Source organism: Leishmania major, chromosome 36, assembly GCF_000002725.2.
Source record: "Leishmania major strain Friedlin complete genome, chromosome 36".
In the NCBI taxonomy this organism is placed as follows: domain Eukaryota; phylum Euglenozoa; class Kinetoplastea; order Trypanosomatida; family Trypanosomatidae; genus Leishmania; species Leishmania major.
This window is the reverse complement of record NC_007287.2, coordinates 786,156-803,859: the sequence shown is the minus strand read 5'-3', so window position 1 is coordinate 803,859 and position 17,704 is coordinate 786,156. Positions and strand designations below refer to the sequence as shown.

The 17,704-nt window shown below is 58.2% G+C and overlaps 4 protein-coding genes across 4 annotated transcripts; all 4 read right to left on the bottom strand.

The window, feature by feature from the left end:
• Positions 1 to 2,422: 2,422 nt before the first annotated feature.
• Positions 2,423 to 4,111, bottom strand: LMJF_36_2030 (chaperonin HSP60, mitochondrial precursor; the record flags this gene model as incomplete). Its single annotated transcript, XM_001686726.1, has 1 exon — positions 2,423 to 4,111. One exon carries the CDS (start codon positions 4,109 to 4,111, stop codon positions 2,423 to 2,425), a length of 1,689 nt encoding a protein of 562 aa, XP_001686778.1.
• Positions 4,112 to 6,705: 2,594 nt separating this feature from the next.
• Positions 6,706 to 8,403, bottom strand: LMJF_36_2020 (chaperonin HSP60, mitochondrial precursor; the record flags this gene model as incomplete). Its single annotated transcript, XM_001686725.1, has 1 exon — positions 6,706 to 8,403. One exon carries the CDS (start codon positions 8,401 to 8,403, stop codon positions 6,706 to 6,708), a length of 1,698 nt encoding a protein of 565 aa, XP_001686777.1.
• A 613-nt stretch (positions 8,404 to 9,016) lies between these two features.
• LMJF_36_2010 (conserved hypothetical protein) lies at positions 9,017 to 10,120 on the bottom strand (the record flags this gene model as incomplete). The annotated part of the gene is made up of 1 exon (XM_001686724.1): positions 9,017 to 10,120. One exon carries the CDS (start codon positions 10,118 to 10,120, stop codon positions 9,017 to 9,019), a length of 1,104 nt encoding a protein of 367 aa, XP_001686776.1.
• A 1,073-nt stretch (positions 10,121 to 11,193) lies between these two features.
• LMJF_36_2000 (conserved hypothetical protein) lies at positions 11,194 to 15,030 on the bottom strand (the record flags this gene model as incomplete). Its single annotated transcript, XM_001686723.1, has 1 exon — positions 11,194 to 15,030. One exon carries the CDS (start codon positions 15,028 to 15,030, stop codon positions 11,194 to 11,196), a length of 3,837 nt encoding a protein of 1,278 aa, XP_001686775.1.
• Between the last annotated feature and the right edge of the window lie 2,674 nt (positions 15,031 to 17,704).

Here is a 17,704-nt window from a genome sequence, read left to right as displayed (position 1 = left end):
CTTGCTTTTTCCAGTCTCCTTGTGTCTGCAAGACACACTGAGATATGCCTTATAGCATTGTTGCGTGTGATTGAAGTTCGTTTTTCCTTCGTCTGCCTGTTGTTTAGTTAACTTCATTTTTTTTTCGGTCTCTCTGCGTTGACGAGCTCTGAACAACTGGAGGGGAAGGAGCACACATGCAGCACGAAGCACCTCGCACATAAACACAGAAACACACAAGTATGCGTGCGCGCAAAGAATAGGAAAGAGGAAACAGGATGCGCTGTACGCACAACAGAGACACCAATAAGCAGATCCTGCGCACACACATCACAGGCTCAGCCTTGCACAGGTACACAACGTGCATGCGTTCCCCGTATGCGTTGCCGGTACTGCATTTTCTCTCTTCTACTCGTGTGGCATCGTAAAATGTGCGTCTTGCCCCACTCTGTGCGTGTTTGGATGTGTGCGCACATACATGTGCTTTCCCTTCTCTTGTCGTCTGTTATCCTTGTTGTTGTATATGGGTAACGTTTCCACACGTGTCCTCGCGTTGGTGGTGGTGGTGGTGGCAGCTGCACATACACACATACACACACACACACACACGTTTGTGCGTGTATGTCGAGCAAACGGAAACGCCGCGCACACACACACATACACACACACAGAGAAAATGAGGCGAGAAGACACCGTGACAAAAATAGCGAAGACGCACTCCCTCCCTCCCTCCCTCCCTTTCTCCCCTCACCCCCGCACTGGGCGAATACCAAGAAAAACGAAACAGAAGGGGAGGGAGGGAGGGAGAGAGGGGGAAGAGAGACAGCCGGAAACAACCAATAAAAAAGGGAAAACAATGGAAAGGAGAAACATACAAAAAAACGAACGGAAAAGACGAGGAGAGATCTCTCTCTCCTTGTGCATGTGTGTATGCAAGTGTGGCTCCTGCGACTTGCTTCACGCTCGCAATGCAATGCAAGTAGGGTTAGCAGACGCGATGGAAAGGAAGGGAAGGGGGATGGAGGGAGGATTCGGTGCGCGTTAAAGGGAAGACACCATATGCGTCTCTTTCTGTTTGTCTTAAGTAACACGTCCACCGTCTCTTGCCTTCTCCCCCACAACTCCTCCTCCCTCGTGCCGTGTCATGACAACGCACGCAGCAGCCCCCCGCTGAGAGACAGCCCACACAAGCATGCAACAAGAGAGACACAGAGCTAGAAAAAAAAGACGAACCAAAGATAGAGAGCGTACGCACAGAGCGAAAGAGAAACCGAGATCAACAGTTCGGGTGACGTCTGTGAAGAGGGCTCGACACTAGTGAAAGGAGAAGCGAGCAACAAAATGCCACGCAGCTGCACGGAAGATATGCCGCATATGGAGAGAGAAAGGGGGAGGGAGGGACGGACGGAGGGGAGGGGAGGGGGGGGCGACTACCGACAAGAAGAGCTTTGCCACTTTTGTTTTTCGTGTGTATTTGTCCCACTCGCTCATTAGCAGCGTGTAGCAATGCCTTTTGAGCGGCAGCGACTTGGACAAGAACGAAGGGAACGAGCAGTGATGGCGCTCAAAGAGCTTGGATTGGACGGGCACGAGTGGCGTTTTCACCGCTACACCACGGCCATTCTGTCTTCCCTGCTGTCTCCCCTCCGTCGATCGCCCCGCCCCCGTCTCCCTCCCCTCATCCGCCGCCAGTTTCCCTCCCCTTCCCCCGGCTTTCACGCGTTCCTTCGCAGTCCCTTAGTCACCAAAAGGCGATCATGTCGGAGGAGAGAGAGGGGACACATGTAGCCAAGAGAAGGGGGAAAGACGCGCCATGAGCGCAAGACAAACAAAAAAGGAAACGGCGGCGTGCCTGAGAGGTTTGAGCGAAGGAGAAGCGAAGAAATTTGCGTAGTAGGGAGGGCGCCGACGTCAGATGAAAGCGACAACACAGAGATGAGACTCGGCGCACAGCATCCACCAAAGCTGCCCGTTCGCTGATCCGGCCACCGCGTTCTCTTTCCATCCATCAGCGCATACACATGAAGCGGTGTTGCGCCGAAGGGCGCAAGCGCCCTTCCTTCGCATTCGCTGTGTTGCCACTTTCTGTCAAGAGCTCCACCCTCCAAATCCACTCCTTGAATTCGCCATCTTTACTTCTTACCTTCAGTCGTCTATCTGTTCTGGTTTCTGACCCTCCTGCCTCCCCCCCTCGCTCGACAATATCTTCCTTGTTTGTCTCACTTCCACGCCATAGACGGCGTGTCAGTGTGAGCGCGTTTACGCGGGCCCGTTTCTGTGAGAGAGTAACGCAGCGTCTTTCCAGTTGTTGACTCCGTGGGCACCCCCACGTCAGCCAAGAAAGAGCAGCCCAAACACAGTTCGGCAACAATCGCGACACACACTCACACACACAGAGGCTCGGATAGCCGAAGTAGGGTGTGGGAAGGTATACTCACCGTGCCTAGAAGCCCATGCCGCCCATGCCGCCCATACCGCCCATGTCGCCCATCGGCGCGGCAGCGGAATCGTCCTTGGGCAGCTCAACAATGGCGGCCTCGGCCGTCATCATCAGACTCGCCACAGACGTCGCATCGCTGATGGCCACACGCACGACGCGGGTGGGGTCGATGATGCCAGCCTCGAACATGTTCACGTACTTGTCGTTCTGCGCATCGTAGCCGGTGCTCTCCTCGGAAGCCTCCAGCACCTTCTCCACAATAACCGCACCCTCCTTGCCAGCGTTCGCGGCAATCGTCATAGCCGGCAGACGGATGGCATTACGCACGATGGTCACACCCGTGCGCTGATCGCGGGTGAGGGAACCGTCGTTGGCGAGAGCCTCCAGCTCCTTGCTGGCGCGCAGCAGAGCCGTGCCACCGCCCGCCACGATGCCCTCCTGCACCGCAGCGCGAGTGGAGCACAGGGCATCCTCAATGCGGTCCTTCTTCTCGTTCACCTCCACTTCCGAGCCGCCACCCACCTTGATGACGGCCACGCCGCCGCTCAGCTTCGCCAGACGCTCCTTCAGCTTGTCACGATTGTAGTCGCTTGTCTCGTTCTTGATAAGCTCGCGGAGGAGCTCAACGCGCTCCTTCACCGCCGCCGCATCGCCGCCGCCGTTCAGCATCACTGTATCGTCCTTCGTCACTGTCACCTTCTTGACAGAGCCGAGGATGGAAGGGTCGAAATTTTCGGCATCCAGCTCGAGCCCCGTGCCCTCATCACCGACCAGCTGCGCGCCAGTGAAGACGGACATATCTTGAAGCATGGCGGTCTTGTTATCACCGAAGCCCGGCGCCTTGACGCAGCACACCTTCAGCTTGCCCTGCAACTTGTTGAAGATCAGCGTTGTCAGCGCCTCGCTCTCCACATCGTCGGCGATGATCAGAAGCGGGCGGCCGCTGCGCACGACGTGGTTGAGAGCTGGGAGAAGGCTGTGAATGCTCTGGATCTTCTTGGCGCTCATAAGCACCAGTGCATCCTCGAGCTCTGCCTTCTGCGCCTTCGCATCCGTCACGAAGTACGGGCTCACATAGCCGCGGTCCACACTCATGCCCTCCACAACCTCCAGCTCAGTGGCCATCGTCTTGCCGTCCTGCGCCGTAATGACGCCGTCGCGACCGACCTTGTCCATCGCCTGACCGATCATCTCGCCGATCTCCTTATCGCCGTTGGCCGAGATGGTGGCCACCTGGACAATGTCCTCCGATCCCTTGATCGGGCGGCTCTGCTTGGCAACGCTCTTCAGGATCACTTCCACAGCACGGTCCATGCCGCGCTTCATGTCGATCGGGTTCGTGCCCTGGGCAATGCACTTGAGGCCCTCGCCAAAGATGCTGTCCACAAGCACTGCAGAGGTCGTGGTGCCGTCGCCAGCCAAGTCGTTCGTCTTGTTGCACACCTGGCGTACCAGCTGCGCACCCATGTTCTCGAAGCGATCCTTGAACTCGATCGCCTTGGCAACGGTCACACCATCCTTCGTGATCTTCGGCGCGCCGTAGGCCTGCTCGATGATCACGTTGCGACCCTTCGGCCCCAGCGTCGTCGCTACCGCAGCCACAGCGCGAGTGACGCCCTTCTGCATGGAGCGGCGGGCCTTGTCGCTGAAGCGCACGTCCTTGCCGGCAAGGCACACAGCGGAGCGGAGCATCTTGAAGAGGTTTTCTGTGGGAGGTCGGGTGTGGGGAGAGAATATGGAGAAGAGGGGGGGGGTTGGAGGGGTAGAAGGAGGCGAATCTGCGGGCAGGCAGAAGAACGGGAAGCCTTCAAAGCACGACGAAACAAAACAGAGCAAAGCAAGCACACACACACACACACACACACACACACACGTCTGTAAAGAGGTGAAGATCGTTATGTTTTTGTTGTTGTTGTTGTTCTGTCGCTCTTGGGGACGGGAAGGGAGTCGGTGGAGGTTTTCGCTTCTTCGTCTTCGCTTCTTGTGATCACCGTATCCGGCGCCGAATAGACCGCGTACGTGAGAGAGAGAGAGGGGGTGGTGGGGGGTGGGGGGGTGGGGCGACAAACAAACAAACAAACAAAAAATGCGTGAGGCTTTTACGTGGGAGGGCGGAAGGGCTACCGCGTTAATAGGGGAGATAGGGAAGGGGGAGGAGGGGATGGACGCTTTTAGATAATGAGTAGAAATGGTGTTCTGCTTTTAGTGGCTGTTTTCGTTGCTTGTTGTTGGAGAGGCGTGGCAATCTGTGTGTGTGTGTGTGTGGGAGGGGAGGGGAGGGGGAGCGTGGGGGCGTGGGGGCGTGATCGAAGAAGAAAGGGGCGGGTACGAAAGGGAGAGGGGGAAGGATAGCGGCGTTGGAAGAGAAGAGAGAAAACGCAGGGTGACAAAGAAATGACAGGTGTTGCCTGTGGTTCTTCTGCTGTGTCCTACAAGAACAAAAAGACTCGAGTAACGGTGACGCGCAGCGACGGAGCGCGGCACACTTTCTGGTGCGGCTCATTGGCCCCACTAGCAGCAGCCACTCCTTTCCACCGCTTTAAGGAGTACAGGTCACCCTATGCACATGCTGCGGAGAGGGAGCAGGCACCATAGCTCGCGCAGCCCACGTGATTCCCATTATCGTGTTTTTTTTTCTTTCCTCCTTTGAACTAATAGAAACCTCTCCCTTTTCGGCGGTGGCTTTCGTGACGGATGTGTCAACTCAAAGTGATTATGCACAGGCAAGCATAAAAAGGTGTCGACAACAGAGAGACGAGCGAAGAAGAACAGGAGAAACGTGGGCCAGTACAGCGCATGAGCAGCTGGTGCCCTTGCACGTGCAGTATCCATTTTCCCCCTTTTCTGTTGCTGTGTCTATTGGTGTTGCCGCCTTGGTGCGCCACCATCACTTTTCCGTCAACATTCACCAACACGTTTCCATACCACATACACACCTGCACGCACACCCACCCACACACACACATGCAGTGAGCGTTCTCTTTTTAGGGGTAGTGAAGAGGGGTGTGAGGGTAGAGGAAGGTCCGCGAAGCCTGAAGAAAAATAAACGACGCTCTTTTCGTTCGTGCGTGTCTCTCTGCGTATCTCTGTCGGTTAAGTACTGTCTGCTGTGGAGAAAAAAAAATACGAAGGTAACCATACCACACGAATGGCAGCTTGTCGAGGTGGAAGGGTAGGGATGGGAACGGGCCGTAGGTGTGCCCCCCTCGCTTCCACCCTTCGTCCCACCTGACCTGCATAACCGCCCCATCAGCATGCGCGTTCCCTCTTCACACAACATCATCGGCTTGTCTGCATAGGCCACAACTCCATCACCCCTTCTACCCGCTCTCGCGTTTGACGTTAAGGAGCTGTAGTGCACCGTAAAGAAGGATGAGTGCAGCGATCCTCTCCTCAGTGCCGCCCGTCCGTCACACATACACACCCCGTCACCCGTACTTTGCCTTAGGACGTCCTGAGGAGAGAGTGAGCGGTGCGCTTGTGTGGGAGAAGACGGCGAGGGACAAGAGCAGAATGTCAGGAGGAAGGGGCGACGAGCTTTGCAGGCTGCCCCTCTCTTTCTCTCTCTCGTTCGCACACACGCACACACACACACACACCGTAACCTGCCACACCCTCAAACAGTGCTTTGCCACGTTACTTCATCACAACAGTGAGAAGCTGCGCTACAAGAGCGACCCCCGACGCGCAAAACGCCAGCCGACACACGGACAAGGCAGGCGACAATGTCAAAGAGAACGGACGTCGCAAGAGCACACACGCGCACACATGCACTGTAAAGTACAGAGAGAAAGGAGAGAGGGACCACATGCACGGGAGTCTTTTCCGCACACTCTTCTTCCTTTGTCTGCTCACCCCTTCCCCCTTTTTGTGAGTGGGACTCCGCCACTCTCCATCGGCCTCCCGTCTTCCTGCGCCCCCCTCCACTAAAAGCGGCCTTCGCTGGAAAGGGGGGGGGGAAGAAAGAAGGGAGTGTGGCAAAGGGAAGGGGTGGAAAGTCGGTGACGGTGCAATGACACGAGTGGCGACTCGCGACCAGCCAAAAAAAAAAAAAACGGTAAAGAGCAAACAACAAACAACGCAAGCACGCACACACACAAAAATATACTGTGAGCATAAAGGAAACAAATAATGAAAAAACGCGTCGCTGAGCATACACACAGACACACGTGTGCTCACGCGGATGCGGAGTAATGCGGACGAAGGGACCAGAGAGGTGAGCGACATGGGTAAATAAAAGCGGCTGTTCGCCGCGTCAAAATCTCGACTCTGGGCAGGCTCGGCTTCTAGTAGCTGCCGAACAGCTCCTCGTCATCCTCCGTCTCAGCGGCAGCGGATCTCTTGCCATTCTTGGCCTTGGACTCCTTTGGAGCCTCAACAATGGCGGCCTCGGCCGTCATCATCAGACTCGCCACAGACGTCGCATCGCTGATGGCCACACGCACGACGCGGGTGGGGTCGATGATGCCAGCCTCGAACATGTTCACGTACTTGTCGTTCTGCGCATCGTAGCCGGTGCTCTCCTCGGAAGCCTCCAGCACCTTCTCCACAATAACCGCACCCTCCTTGCCAGCGTTCGCGGCAATCTTCATAGCCGGCAGACGGATGGCATTACGCACGATGGTCACACCCGTGCGCTGATCGCGGGTGAGGGAACCGTCGTTGGCGAGAGCCTCCAGCTCCTTGCTGGCGCGCAGCAGAGCCGTGCCACCGCCCGCCACGATGCCCTCCTGCACCGCAGCGCGAGTGGAGCATACAGCGTCCACGACGCGGTCCTTCTTCTCGCTCACCTCCACTTCCGAGCCGCCACCCACCTTGATGACGGCCACGCCGCCGCTCAGCTTCGCCAGACGCTCCTGCAGCTTCTCCCGATTGTACTCCACAGCCTCCTGCTCGATGCGATCGCGCAGCAACTGCTGGCGCTCCTTCACCGCCGCCGCATCGCCGCCGCCGTTCAGCATCACTGTATCGTCCTTCGTCACTGTCACCTTCTTTGCAGAGCCGAGGATGGAGGGGTCGAAGCTCCTGGCATCCAGCTCCACGCCGGTGTTCTCGTCTCCCACCACTTTAGCGCCAGTGAAAACAGCGATATCCTCGAGCATGCCCTCCTTAGTGTCGCCGAAGCCCGGCGCCTTGACGCAGCACACCTTCAGCTTGCCCTGCAACTTGTTGAAGATCAGCGTTGTCAGCGCCTCGCTCTCCACATCGTCGGCGATGATCAGAAGCGGGCGGCCTTGCTGAGCGACGTGGTTGAGGGCGGGAAGCAACGTCTGGATGGTGCTAATTTTCTTCTTGGATACAAGCACATTCAAGTCCTCGAGCTCTGCCTTCTGCACCTTCGCATCCGTCACGAAGTACGGGCTGAGAAACCCACGCTCGATCTTCATGCCCTCCACAACCTCCAGCTCAGTGGCCATCGTCTTGCCGTCCTGCGCCGTAATGACGCCGTCGCGACCGACCTTGTCCATCGCCTGACCGATCATCTCGCCGATCTCCTTATCGCCGTTGGCCGAGATGGTGGCAACGCGAACGATATCCTCAGTTCCCTTGATCGGGCGGGACTGCTTCAGCAGGCTCGTCTGTACGTAGTGGACCGCGACATCCATGCCACGCTTCATGTCGATCGGGTTCGTGCCCTGGGCAATGCACTTGAGGCCCTCGCCAAAGATGCTGTCCACAAGCACTGCAGAGGTCGTGGTGCCGTCGCCAGCCAAGTCGTTCGTCTGGTTGCACACCTGGCGTACCAGCTGCGCACCCATGTTCTCGAAGCGATCCTTGAACTCGATCGCCTTGGCAACGGTCACACCATCCTTCGTGATCTTCGGCGCGCCGTAGGCCTGCTCGATGATCACGTTGCGACCCTTCGGCCCCAGCGTCGTCGCTACCGCAGCCACAGCGCGAGTGACGCCCTTCTGCATGGAGCGGCGGGCCTCTTCGCCAAAGCGCACGTCCTTGCCGGCAAGGCACACAGCGGAGCGGAGCATGTTTCCTGTTGTATGTTCGGTGTGTCTGTCTTGATTGATTTAGGTAACTTTAGCGCGAAGAAAAAGAAAAACGTACGCGGTGGTTAAGGGAAATAGTGCAGTGCTGATACGGGTTACCTTAGTCGTTTTCTTTGTGCCGTGGTCGGGGTAGAGGGGATAGGGGCGGCGGGACAAGATTCTGTGTATATCGGTAATAACAGTAGCAGTGTGTGCAAGCGGGTATATGCACGTTTGAGCGCACGTGCGAGAGAGGAGGAGGAGGAAGAAGAGGAGGGAGAAGCCGAACAAAAAAATGAGGCTGAACAAAAGGAGGCTGCATCGCGTGAACGGTAAAAGTGCAAGTCGAGCAGAAAACACCAGGTGGGCAGCATGCCAGAGGCATACCACCGTGAGGCAGAACACGCACCACAGCAGCCGGCACTCATGTGCACGCGCACAGTGGCACATACCTGTTGCTTGCAGTCCGGTCCTCATTGTTTGCTTCCTTGGTGGTGATAGCTTCTCGAAGAAGGCGCTCTTGTACATGGATACCAAAGGAGACACACACACAGGCAGAAGCAGAGAGAGACATACGTAGAGGAGGAGGCGTAGCGCCGGCTGTGCGCAAGAATTCTCACTTTAGAGACTTCGCCTTGCCATCGTAGTGGTCGATCAACGCCTGCCGGTCGCCTTCGGGGAGGAGCGCGTAGCCGTGCAGCAACACCGCCAGCGGAACCAGCACAAACCCGGTCGGCTCAGGGCGTTGCGTCTCCACCGGCTCCAGTGATGGTCCCTTCACGACGCTGAATCCAGGCTGGCACACCTGCTGAATAAAAAGTCGGCACTGTGCAACCAAGTAGTTGTGCTGATCCCTCTCTTGAAGGTACCGGTTGAGCTCCGACTGTTTCGCCTGAAGAGCGGACTGCGTCTGCATGATTTTTTCCTCGAAGCTTCGTTGTTGATCCCCCGAGCTGCGCCGCAGGGCCTCCAGCTCGGCGCGAAGTTGATCAGCCTCTTCTTTATGGGTGTCGGCCGAGTTGGCGGCGGTGACCTGAGTGGCCAGCGCCGCCCTCGCAGCCTCCAGTTCGCTCAGAAGCACGGCGTGCTTTGCGTCCCACTCAGCCTTGTCGCCCGCGTGTGCCTGATCGGCGGCGCGCTCTTTCAACGCCTGAGCTTTGAACTCGCCGAGCAGATGCGCGATGGCGTCACGGAGCTCGCTGCAAAGGAGCCGCTCTCGGCTCTCCTGGTTGGACTGTACGTTAAGCAGACGAGCATCGCTCTCGTTGGAAAGCACGAGCCACTTCTCCCGCTGCTGTTGATGCGCCTGCTTCTGTCGGCGATTCGTGTTCACCGCGGCCTTGAGGTCTGCTGTCACCTTTTCCAGCTGGCGGCGCAGCCTCTGCAGCTGTGCCGTATCGTTTGAGATGGAGCTGGTGCTGCTGCGCTGTCGCACGGACGGCACGTCCACCACCACCTCCTCTCCCGTCTGCACCCCCTCGATTTCAAGCGACAGAGGGAATCTGGAGTCATGGGGTGCGTCAACTACTGTTGGGACGGTTCTGCCGCGAACAAGACCCTGTCTGTCGGTGCCGTGCGCAGGCCGGAACGGCGCTGAGGAGGGAGGAGACGCTGCGGCTAGATGGACCTCCGAAAAAACAGAAGCGGTTACACCATCGTGAGCTCCAGCCCTCGCCCCAGGTCGGATGACCGGACTGTGGTTGCCGGCGTGCAAACGCATCAAAGGCCCTGACAGCACTCCTGCTGCTGCGGTGAAGGAGGCCGTCGAGGGAGCGGGTACCGCGGCCCCGGACTGGGCAGGAAACTGTGTGTTGTGGTTCGCGAACAAACGTCCACTGCGCGACGTCTTGGTTGCCTGCACAGATGGTGGTGCCGCTGGCGCCACCGTCGGCGTGATAACGTACCCAACGTTCTCCGCTGCACCACGGCTTTGTGAAGCGAAAGGAGCGGCAGCCGGCGCGACGCGCTGACATGATGATGCAGCGGCACTGCCACCGCTGCACCCATCGAGCCGGCGAGGAAGTGCAGGATACATGGAGAGGGAAGGGCTGCGGCAGGAGAGGGAAAAAAGCTGACGAACAACGCACTGCCGTCGCGCTGCTCTGCCGCGCTCTTCTGTGCCGCTAGAGGTGGGGCGCAGACGCCACAAAAGAAAGTTGCACGCCACAACGAAGGGGGAGGTCACAAAGAGGGAGTGGGAGAAACACGCGCACGGATGCACGTTCACGTTTACATACAAACAAAATAAGTGAAGGCCAGGAAGGCGAGGGGGTGAGAGGAGAAGAGAAACAGGAAGTCTGATGGGCGTTGCCGCGTACATACAAAGGAGACGACGAAAACGGCAGTCACTCACTATTTGACTGTCAATCCTTGACCAGCACACGCTGTGGCAGAGTTGCAGAGTCGCTGTGCACAGAGACGCAATGACAGAGCCCCTCTCTTGCTGCACACACACACACTGTGTGTGTCCTTTTTTTTTCGGGGGGCGACCTTCCTTTTCGTCTTATCGTTTCGTTCATAAGTTGCTTGCTTAGGTTAGCCGGTGCTTCCCTTTGGGTAACACGAAGCAGCTGTGACTCGTGATGTGGATGCATTGCAAGAGAGGGGTAGGTAAAATGGGATGAAGACGCGGCGATGCGCACGGTGGATGGAGTCCGTTAGAATAACACGCAAACAACAAAAACAAGAGTTGAAAGAGCAGGCCGGTGGAGGAAATGCCGAGTGACTTGTCGTCTTCACCATACCTATCCCCTCCCTCCTTCACAGTGTGCGCAAAGACAGATTAGGTCAGCGTCACGCCGCTGAAGGCCCACATTCCCCACTCGCTGCACAGGAGGTGAAAAAAGACGTCAGTGTTTGTGCCTCTTGAAGAGTAAAAAACGATGCCACTTCAGCGCCGTGTGTCTGCATCCACGGTAGCATCTGTGCACCCATTGGGCGCAGCAACCGTTGTCGATCCGTCGTTTCGGGCGAGTATGCGTTGATGTCCGGCGCCTCTAACTCCCGTGCGTCACCTTGAGTCTCGTCATCGGAGAAGCTGTCCACATCCTCTTCCCACGTGTCCTCTGCCTCGGGGTCACTGCCGTCGACGCTGTCCCCGCGAAAAAGTCCGTTGCTGTCGTCACCATCCTCGTCCGACGGAAAAACGCCCGCACCGATCCCGGTTCCGGGCGTCGCGGTGTCGCCAGCTGCTTGACTGGCACGCCACAGAACAGCAGGAGGAGCGGCCAGCAACGCCAGCAGACCGCGACCGACACCGACAAGCACCCCGGCGTACAATGGCAGCGACGTCTCCACCGACGTCCCCGGGGTGAGTGAGGACAAAATGACACGACGCGTTGCCGCGGCTGAGCCCCCTTTGCTGCCTCTGCGCGACGCCTTACGCGAACCCTTGTTGCTCTCGGTTAGTTCCTCAGGCAGGAGCCAACGGCACGTCACCGGCTGCTGCGCCATCTGCTGTGCTTCCTCTGCCGTCAGCATCGGCGACGATGATGGCTGAGATAAGCACGAGAGCATCTTGAGCAGCCCCTCGCATGAAACAAAGGTGGCGCGCAAATTCGAGAAGTGCTCCACTCGCGGCAGCCAACGGCTCATCGTCTCCACGAGAAACCCCCCTTGCGTCAGTGTCCGCAGCAGAGCTGCGGGATGAAGCGCCATCAAGGTGGCCAAAGGAGCCAGTAACTGCTGCGCAATAGTGTCGGTGCGCACGATAGAAAGTCGGCGCACCGTAGCGTGGATGATACGGATCAGCTCCGCCTCGGAGAAGCTAGTGTACTTCTGCATAATGGCCACGAGAGTATCGCCCACGTCCATCAGCGATGCCTCATCAAGGCGGCCAGCGAGCGTGCGAAGGACAAAGGCGACGATGACGGTGGCGAAGGGGTAGACGGTGCGAGGAGCGTCCGCTAAGCGCGCGGTGGTACCAACAGCTCCGGAGAGGCCGCCTTCATCGGTAGTAGCACCACCCGCCATGGCGGCCTCCACGGTTGCCGCGACAACGCGCACCTGCACCGACTGCACTGCAAGACAGCGACGCAGAAGAGCGGCAAGGCAACTGCTCGACACGCCAAGGATCGCGGACTCCTCGGTACACAAGAGAAGTTGGCACAGACTGTCTAGCATCATGGCAGCAGCACAGTTCGCCACTTCGTCCGGGGCATGTTCAAACAAGCACTTGAGCAGATGCAGAAAGTACGGAACAGCGCACAGCTCTGCTGTAGACTCGGCAAAACCACTGAGAACACCGTTGATCCATGGCAGCTCCTGCAGCACAAACGATGCGCCGCTTTCGCCGTCGCGCACGACGTGGCGCAGCAACCCCAGTACGGCATCCGCGAGGTTAGGATCGCTTACGTGACGGCGCCAGCAGTCCATCACCGTCCGTGGGAGAGCGTCGAGCATCGGCGGAGCTGCAGCTGCAGTGCTCACTCTACCGTAGTGGGGCTGAGCGCTCTTTTTCCGTGCGGCACGCGAAATCTTGAGAAGATCCGTCAACTGCTCCACCGTATTGTACAACGCTTCATCAGTAAGGCCTGCCTCGGAGGACAGAAGCGCCAGTAGCGAGACCTGCCACGCAACAGAGTGCTGCGCAAGCAATACATCGGACCAATACGGCAGCGTGCGTTGCAGAACTCGGCAAAGGAGCACCGCGACTAGTGGCGTGCATGAGGACGACGACGCCGCGATGGTCTCCTTTGACGTCCCCGTAAAGAGTGACAATGCGTGTGTGCTGTCCGCCACAACAGTGGCCATAAAGCCCTCGGCTGCCGCTTCGGTGTTCGTTGCCGCAGCGGCGTCTGCGGAGGCGGCCGGTTCGGTGGCCACGAGGGTCGCGTGAGTGAATCGCACGATAGCGGCTATCAGCATGAGCGTCCGGGCCGTCAAGCCAGGGTGCGCCGAAGCGCTTGCCACGTCATTGCTCCACAAGTGCGTAGCAAGTGGCGTAAAGTCGACGGCGCCGCACTCGCGCAACTGCCTCGAACGGTGCTTAAGTACCGTTTCCATGAAGAAAAGGGCTGCCTCTCGCTGCTGCTGCGATGCGGTGAGCATTACCGTGCCATCATAGGCGAGGGAAGTCTGTCCATCACCGCACGTCCTGCCGTCGTTGTCTGGGATGGGCGCTAAGAGGCGTTCGTGCAAGTCCTCCAAAGAGGCGTGCAGGAATAGTGGGCCAAGAGCTGCTATGCTGTCTGCGTAGAGCTGTGCGACAGTGTTACGGGTTGACCACCTCACTCTGTCCTCGCGCTCCTCTTCCTCGCGCAAAAACGTGTTTGGGTCGTGAAGCCACGACCCCACATCGACAGGCGAGGGGACGGCGTAGGCCAGCAGCAGCTTGTAGTACTGTAGCCCGCATTGGTAGCCCACAACATCCACTAGGCCGACTTTGAGGAAAGGCAGCAAAGCTGCGTCAAGAAAGAGCGACCAGCACTGCGTGGCGCGCCGGCGCACCACTGTTGTCCAGCTGTGCGACGAAGCGTCATCGCCTTGTTCACCACCGCCACTCCCCGTGTGTGGCCATCCAGTCCACCCAGCGCTGGCTGTAAGGCTCTCCGCCTCCTCCTCAACGTCGACGCAGAGCGCGACCCCATAGCAAGCTGCGTCAGCTTCCAATGACTGCAGCAACGCCTGAAAGAGCTGTGCCGAAACACATCGCTTGTACCACCCACCCAACTGCAGTACGCTCGATACGTACTCAAGCGCGGCCAGCGACGCTGCGGCAAAGTTGGCCGCGCGCGCCTGCGCACATGGGAGAGCGCTTGCAGACGAGGTTGCGCCGACGCACACTGACAGCCAGCGCGCGCATGGGGTGCACATAAAAGACTGGAGGAGCGGATAGGCTGAGAGGAAGTGCTGCTTGAGCTCAGCAGGGAAGCGCTTCCGCCCACTAGACGCAAACTGCCATTCATAGAGGGCTGCTAGGGTTTGGGCAATGAGGGTCAAAAGAGAGCAGCGTGCGTAAACCTCCGGTGAATCTGCCGCGAACGCAGAGGAGTCGGACGACGCCATGCTCAGCGTTGCGGCTGTGCCGGCGCAGAGGATTTCGAAGAGAGGCGGCGCACAATTCAAAAGTAGCTCGGCACACCATGCGTGCATCAGCTCTGGCACCGGCTCCTCAAACATGGTTCGTAACAGCCACACATGGCTGAAAACCGACAACAATCCACTGGCGTCAGCGTTTGGGTACTGGTCAAAGGCACCGAGCAGCTGCGCCGTGATCGCACCAGTCGTGGCCTGGCCGGCGGCTGGTGCCGCGGTTGGTGAAGCGCACAAAACGGCAAGGCGCCGTACAGTTGTGCACACCGTCGATGACCACTGCCGCATCGCTGCTGCAGCACCACCAGGTAGGGCCGCGATGTCGGTCAGATCCGAAAGGAGCGAAGACACAACCTGCTCAAGCTCCTCCGCGCGATCGGACGCCGTCACACTGCGCTTTAGAACAGCCAAAGCTACTAGCGCAACGGCGTGCGAGGACTGGTTGCCCATGAGCGTTCGGCAGTAGCGAGCAAGAGAGAAGCAGAACCCGGGTACCTCGAGGCCCCGCCGCTCCAGCTCCTTTTCCGCCGCAGCGCGCTGAACATTGTCGGGGCTAAGAATCTCCGATAGTAAGAAGTCCAGCGACGTGTCGCTCATTTGTCGACTCCTTTACCGTTCGTGTCACCGCGTTTCCCTTTCTGTGATGTTGCTGCTGTAGAGCAGCGAGGCAGCAAAGAAGAAGAGCAGTGAAGGAAGGGGAGGGGGAAGCACAATGTGAGAGGCGATGGTAGCGGCTGAAGCACATGCAAGCCGGGGCGATCAGTGGAAAGCAGTGGCGTCAAAGCAGTGGGCGCACAATCAACAGCCGTGTACAGAAGCGCCTCAAGTAGGTTTCCTTTTTTTTGGATGACAAAGGCCTCACTGGCCCCAGACACAGTAGCGGAACTGTTGGGAGTGCTGTCATTGGCACACCTTCACCATGAGGGACACCTCGGCGTGCGTGGTGTCAGGACTCCAGTGCTTCCACTCCGTGGGCAAGTCAAGCACCCCCCCCCCTCTATCCCCTCCCAATGCCGAGCCACATCTGGTAGTGGCACTGTCAAGCACCTATAGCGTAGTGAGGTCAGTGTGGCGAATCGCTAGGGATATCGGCGTTGATGTCCTGGATGGGGTGGCGTCGGAGCGGCCTGCGACAGTGCACACGTCTGTACTGCGCACATGTCAGGCAAAGTGTCAAAGTGGCTTGAACCTCTCTCACCCGGTCATCAGTGCGTAGGGACGGGTGGCCCCGCGCCACCCTGAGGAGAATGCGGCTGTCTGACGACCTGCAAAGCAAGGACTGAATAGATGCTGAGGCAGCTGCGTTGCTCCGATGGCTGAGCTGGCGCATTTCTGTAGCGCGTGTTCAGCGCTGCTTTGCATCACGCGATGGGGCCTGTGACAGGCGGGGTAGAGTGGACCCCAACTCATGCTGCATGGCAGAGAATAAACACCGTGCGAAGAAAAACGTCTTTGGCATTCTTCTTCACCCCTAATTCTTTGGTCATGCGCCCTGCTTGTGAACAACGCAAAAGACAAGTGTCATTGGGCGTCATTCGTCGCTCATCACAGATGCGGGCGTGAAGGCGTACGTCCGTGTGCATGCGGGTGAAGGCTGTGAAGCAAAGAGGGGATAATCACAGGAGGCATACCCTCTCCTGTTCACACACACAAACACACACTACACCCATCCCCGGCCCTTCTCCCTCCTCCCCCTCAGCTGTATGAACGCAGAAAGGAGTAACTCACAGATGAGGGAGCGGTGACGAAAACGTTCTGCGTGCCGCCTTTGCAACCTCTCGGGTCTATGCAGAAGGAGAGCTCGGCTGTTGCACAGGTCCGAGTGAGAGCCTCACCTGATTTTCGCTCTACCAGCCCTAAGCACGGAAGAAGAATCAGGGACTGCCCCCCCGGCACGCCCACGATCCGTCAAGTATAGCTGCGAGCACCTACTTCTTACATAACTACCTTCCAAGTAATTGTGTAGCTCAGAACGCTCTCACAAACTGGCCGAGAGCGTTCATCTGGGCGTCGCCGTCCGGCGCAAAGGTAAGCGACGATTTCGGGTGCAGCCGCGTTGCATCCAAGAGCGTCAGCAGCGGGATCTCAGAGCAAATCTCCACAACGGCGTGCTCCGGTGGCGTCAGCGACTCTTGCAATACGTTAGCCACCACACTCACTAGCGCACGCTCCGTTTCAATGTAGTGCACCACGGTAGGGACGTCATTGGGTGGGAAAAAGGCGCGGCGCCCATGACAAAAGCCGCTCCTACCCACGCGCGAAACGAGCCCAAGGAGGCGATAGTGGGTTGAATCCCCTCGTGCCCGGGAAAGACATCCCACGCGATGGCCGTGACGTCTGTGCTGAAGAGTTAAGTAGCACTTTGCTGTTGGGTCAGTGGCACCAGAGGTGAGGCAGCGGGCACTCATTACAGCTGCTGCTGCTGCGTGTCCTTTAGCAGCTCTCCCTCACCGTGCACGCACCATGTTGCCCTGCGCATTTATAGCCGTGTACTGGAGATCGGGGTACTTGTCGAGTGTCGTGAACACAATCGGCGCTGAGGAGTACTGACAGAAGAACTCGACGTAGCTCCTCTGGTACACATAGCTACTCTCTGGGCCTCACTCGACAACCCTGTGCGAACTTCGAGCCCCGTTCACGGGCGGCTGGGAGTTAATGGTGTGCAGCCCCCCGTGCATTGGGCAGCTTGAAAAGGTGCTCGACGTACACAGCTTCGCCGGAGAGCTCATCCGCCCACCGACACGTGCCGCATCCGTCCAGAAACGCCTGAAAAATTCGACTTAGTTCCGTGAGGGCAGTTTGGAGTTCTGCCATCCCTTGGATCATGGGGAACTGTATGCATGGCTTGGGCCGGCTACCCAGCAGCAGCCTTGCACGATACGCTCCTGCCTCGCCAAGCGCCAGGGTGCCGCTGTGGGATGACACCAACAGCGCATTCCACCTCCTCCCCATGGTGCCGCGCCGATGGGCCGTGCATATCATGTAGCTTGCCATTCGAGATGGCCAATGCACTTGCCGCAGAGCCTCTCGCCGGCGTCCCCCCTCGTTCTGGGGAGAGCGTCCAGAAAGCACGCGGTGGGTGGCGACATCGATGCCCTTCAAAATCGCGAGACGAAGGTCCTCCATACTCATGGTGAAAAAGTACACTCCGCCGCATCCACGCGCCAGCAGCCGCTTCACGAGTAGCTGCTGGAACACCACCACAACGCACTTTGCCTCGCTGTCGTTTTCTTTTTTTTGCCGACTCGATGCGGTGCCGCAAATCCGCTGC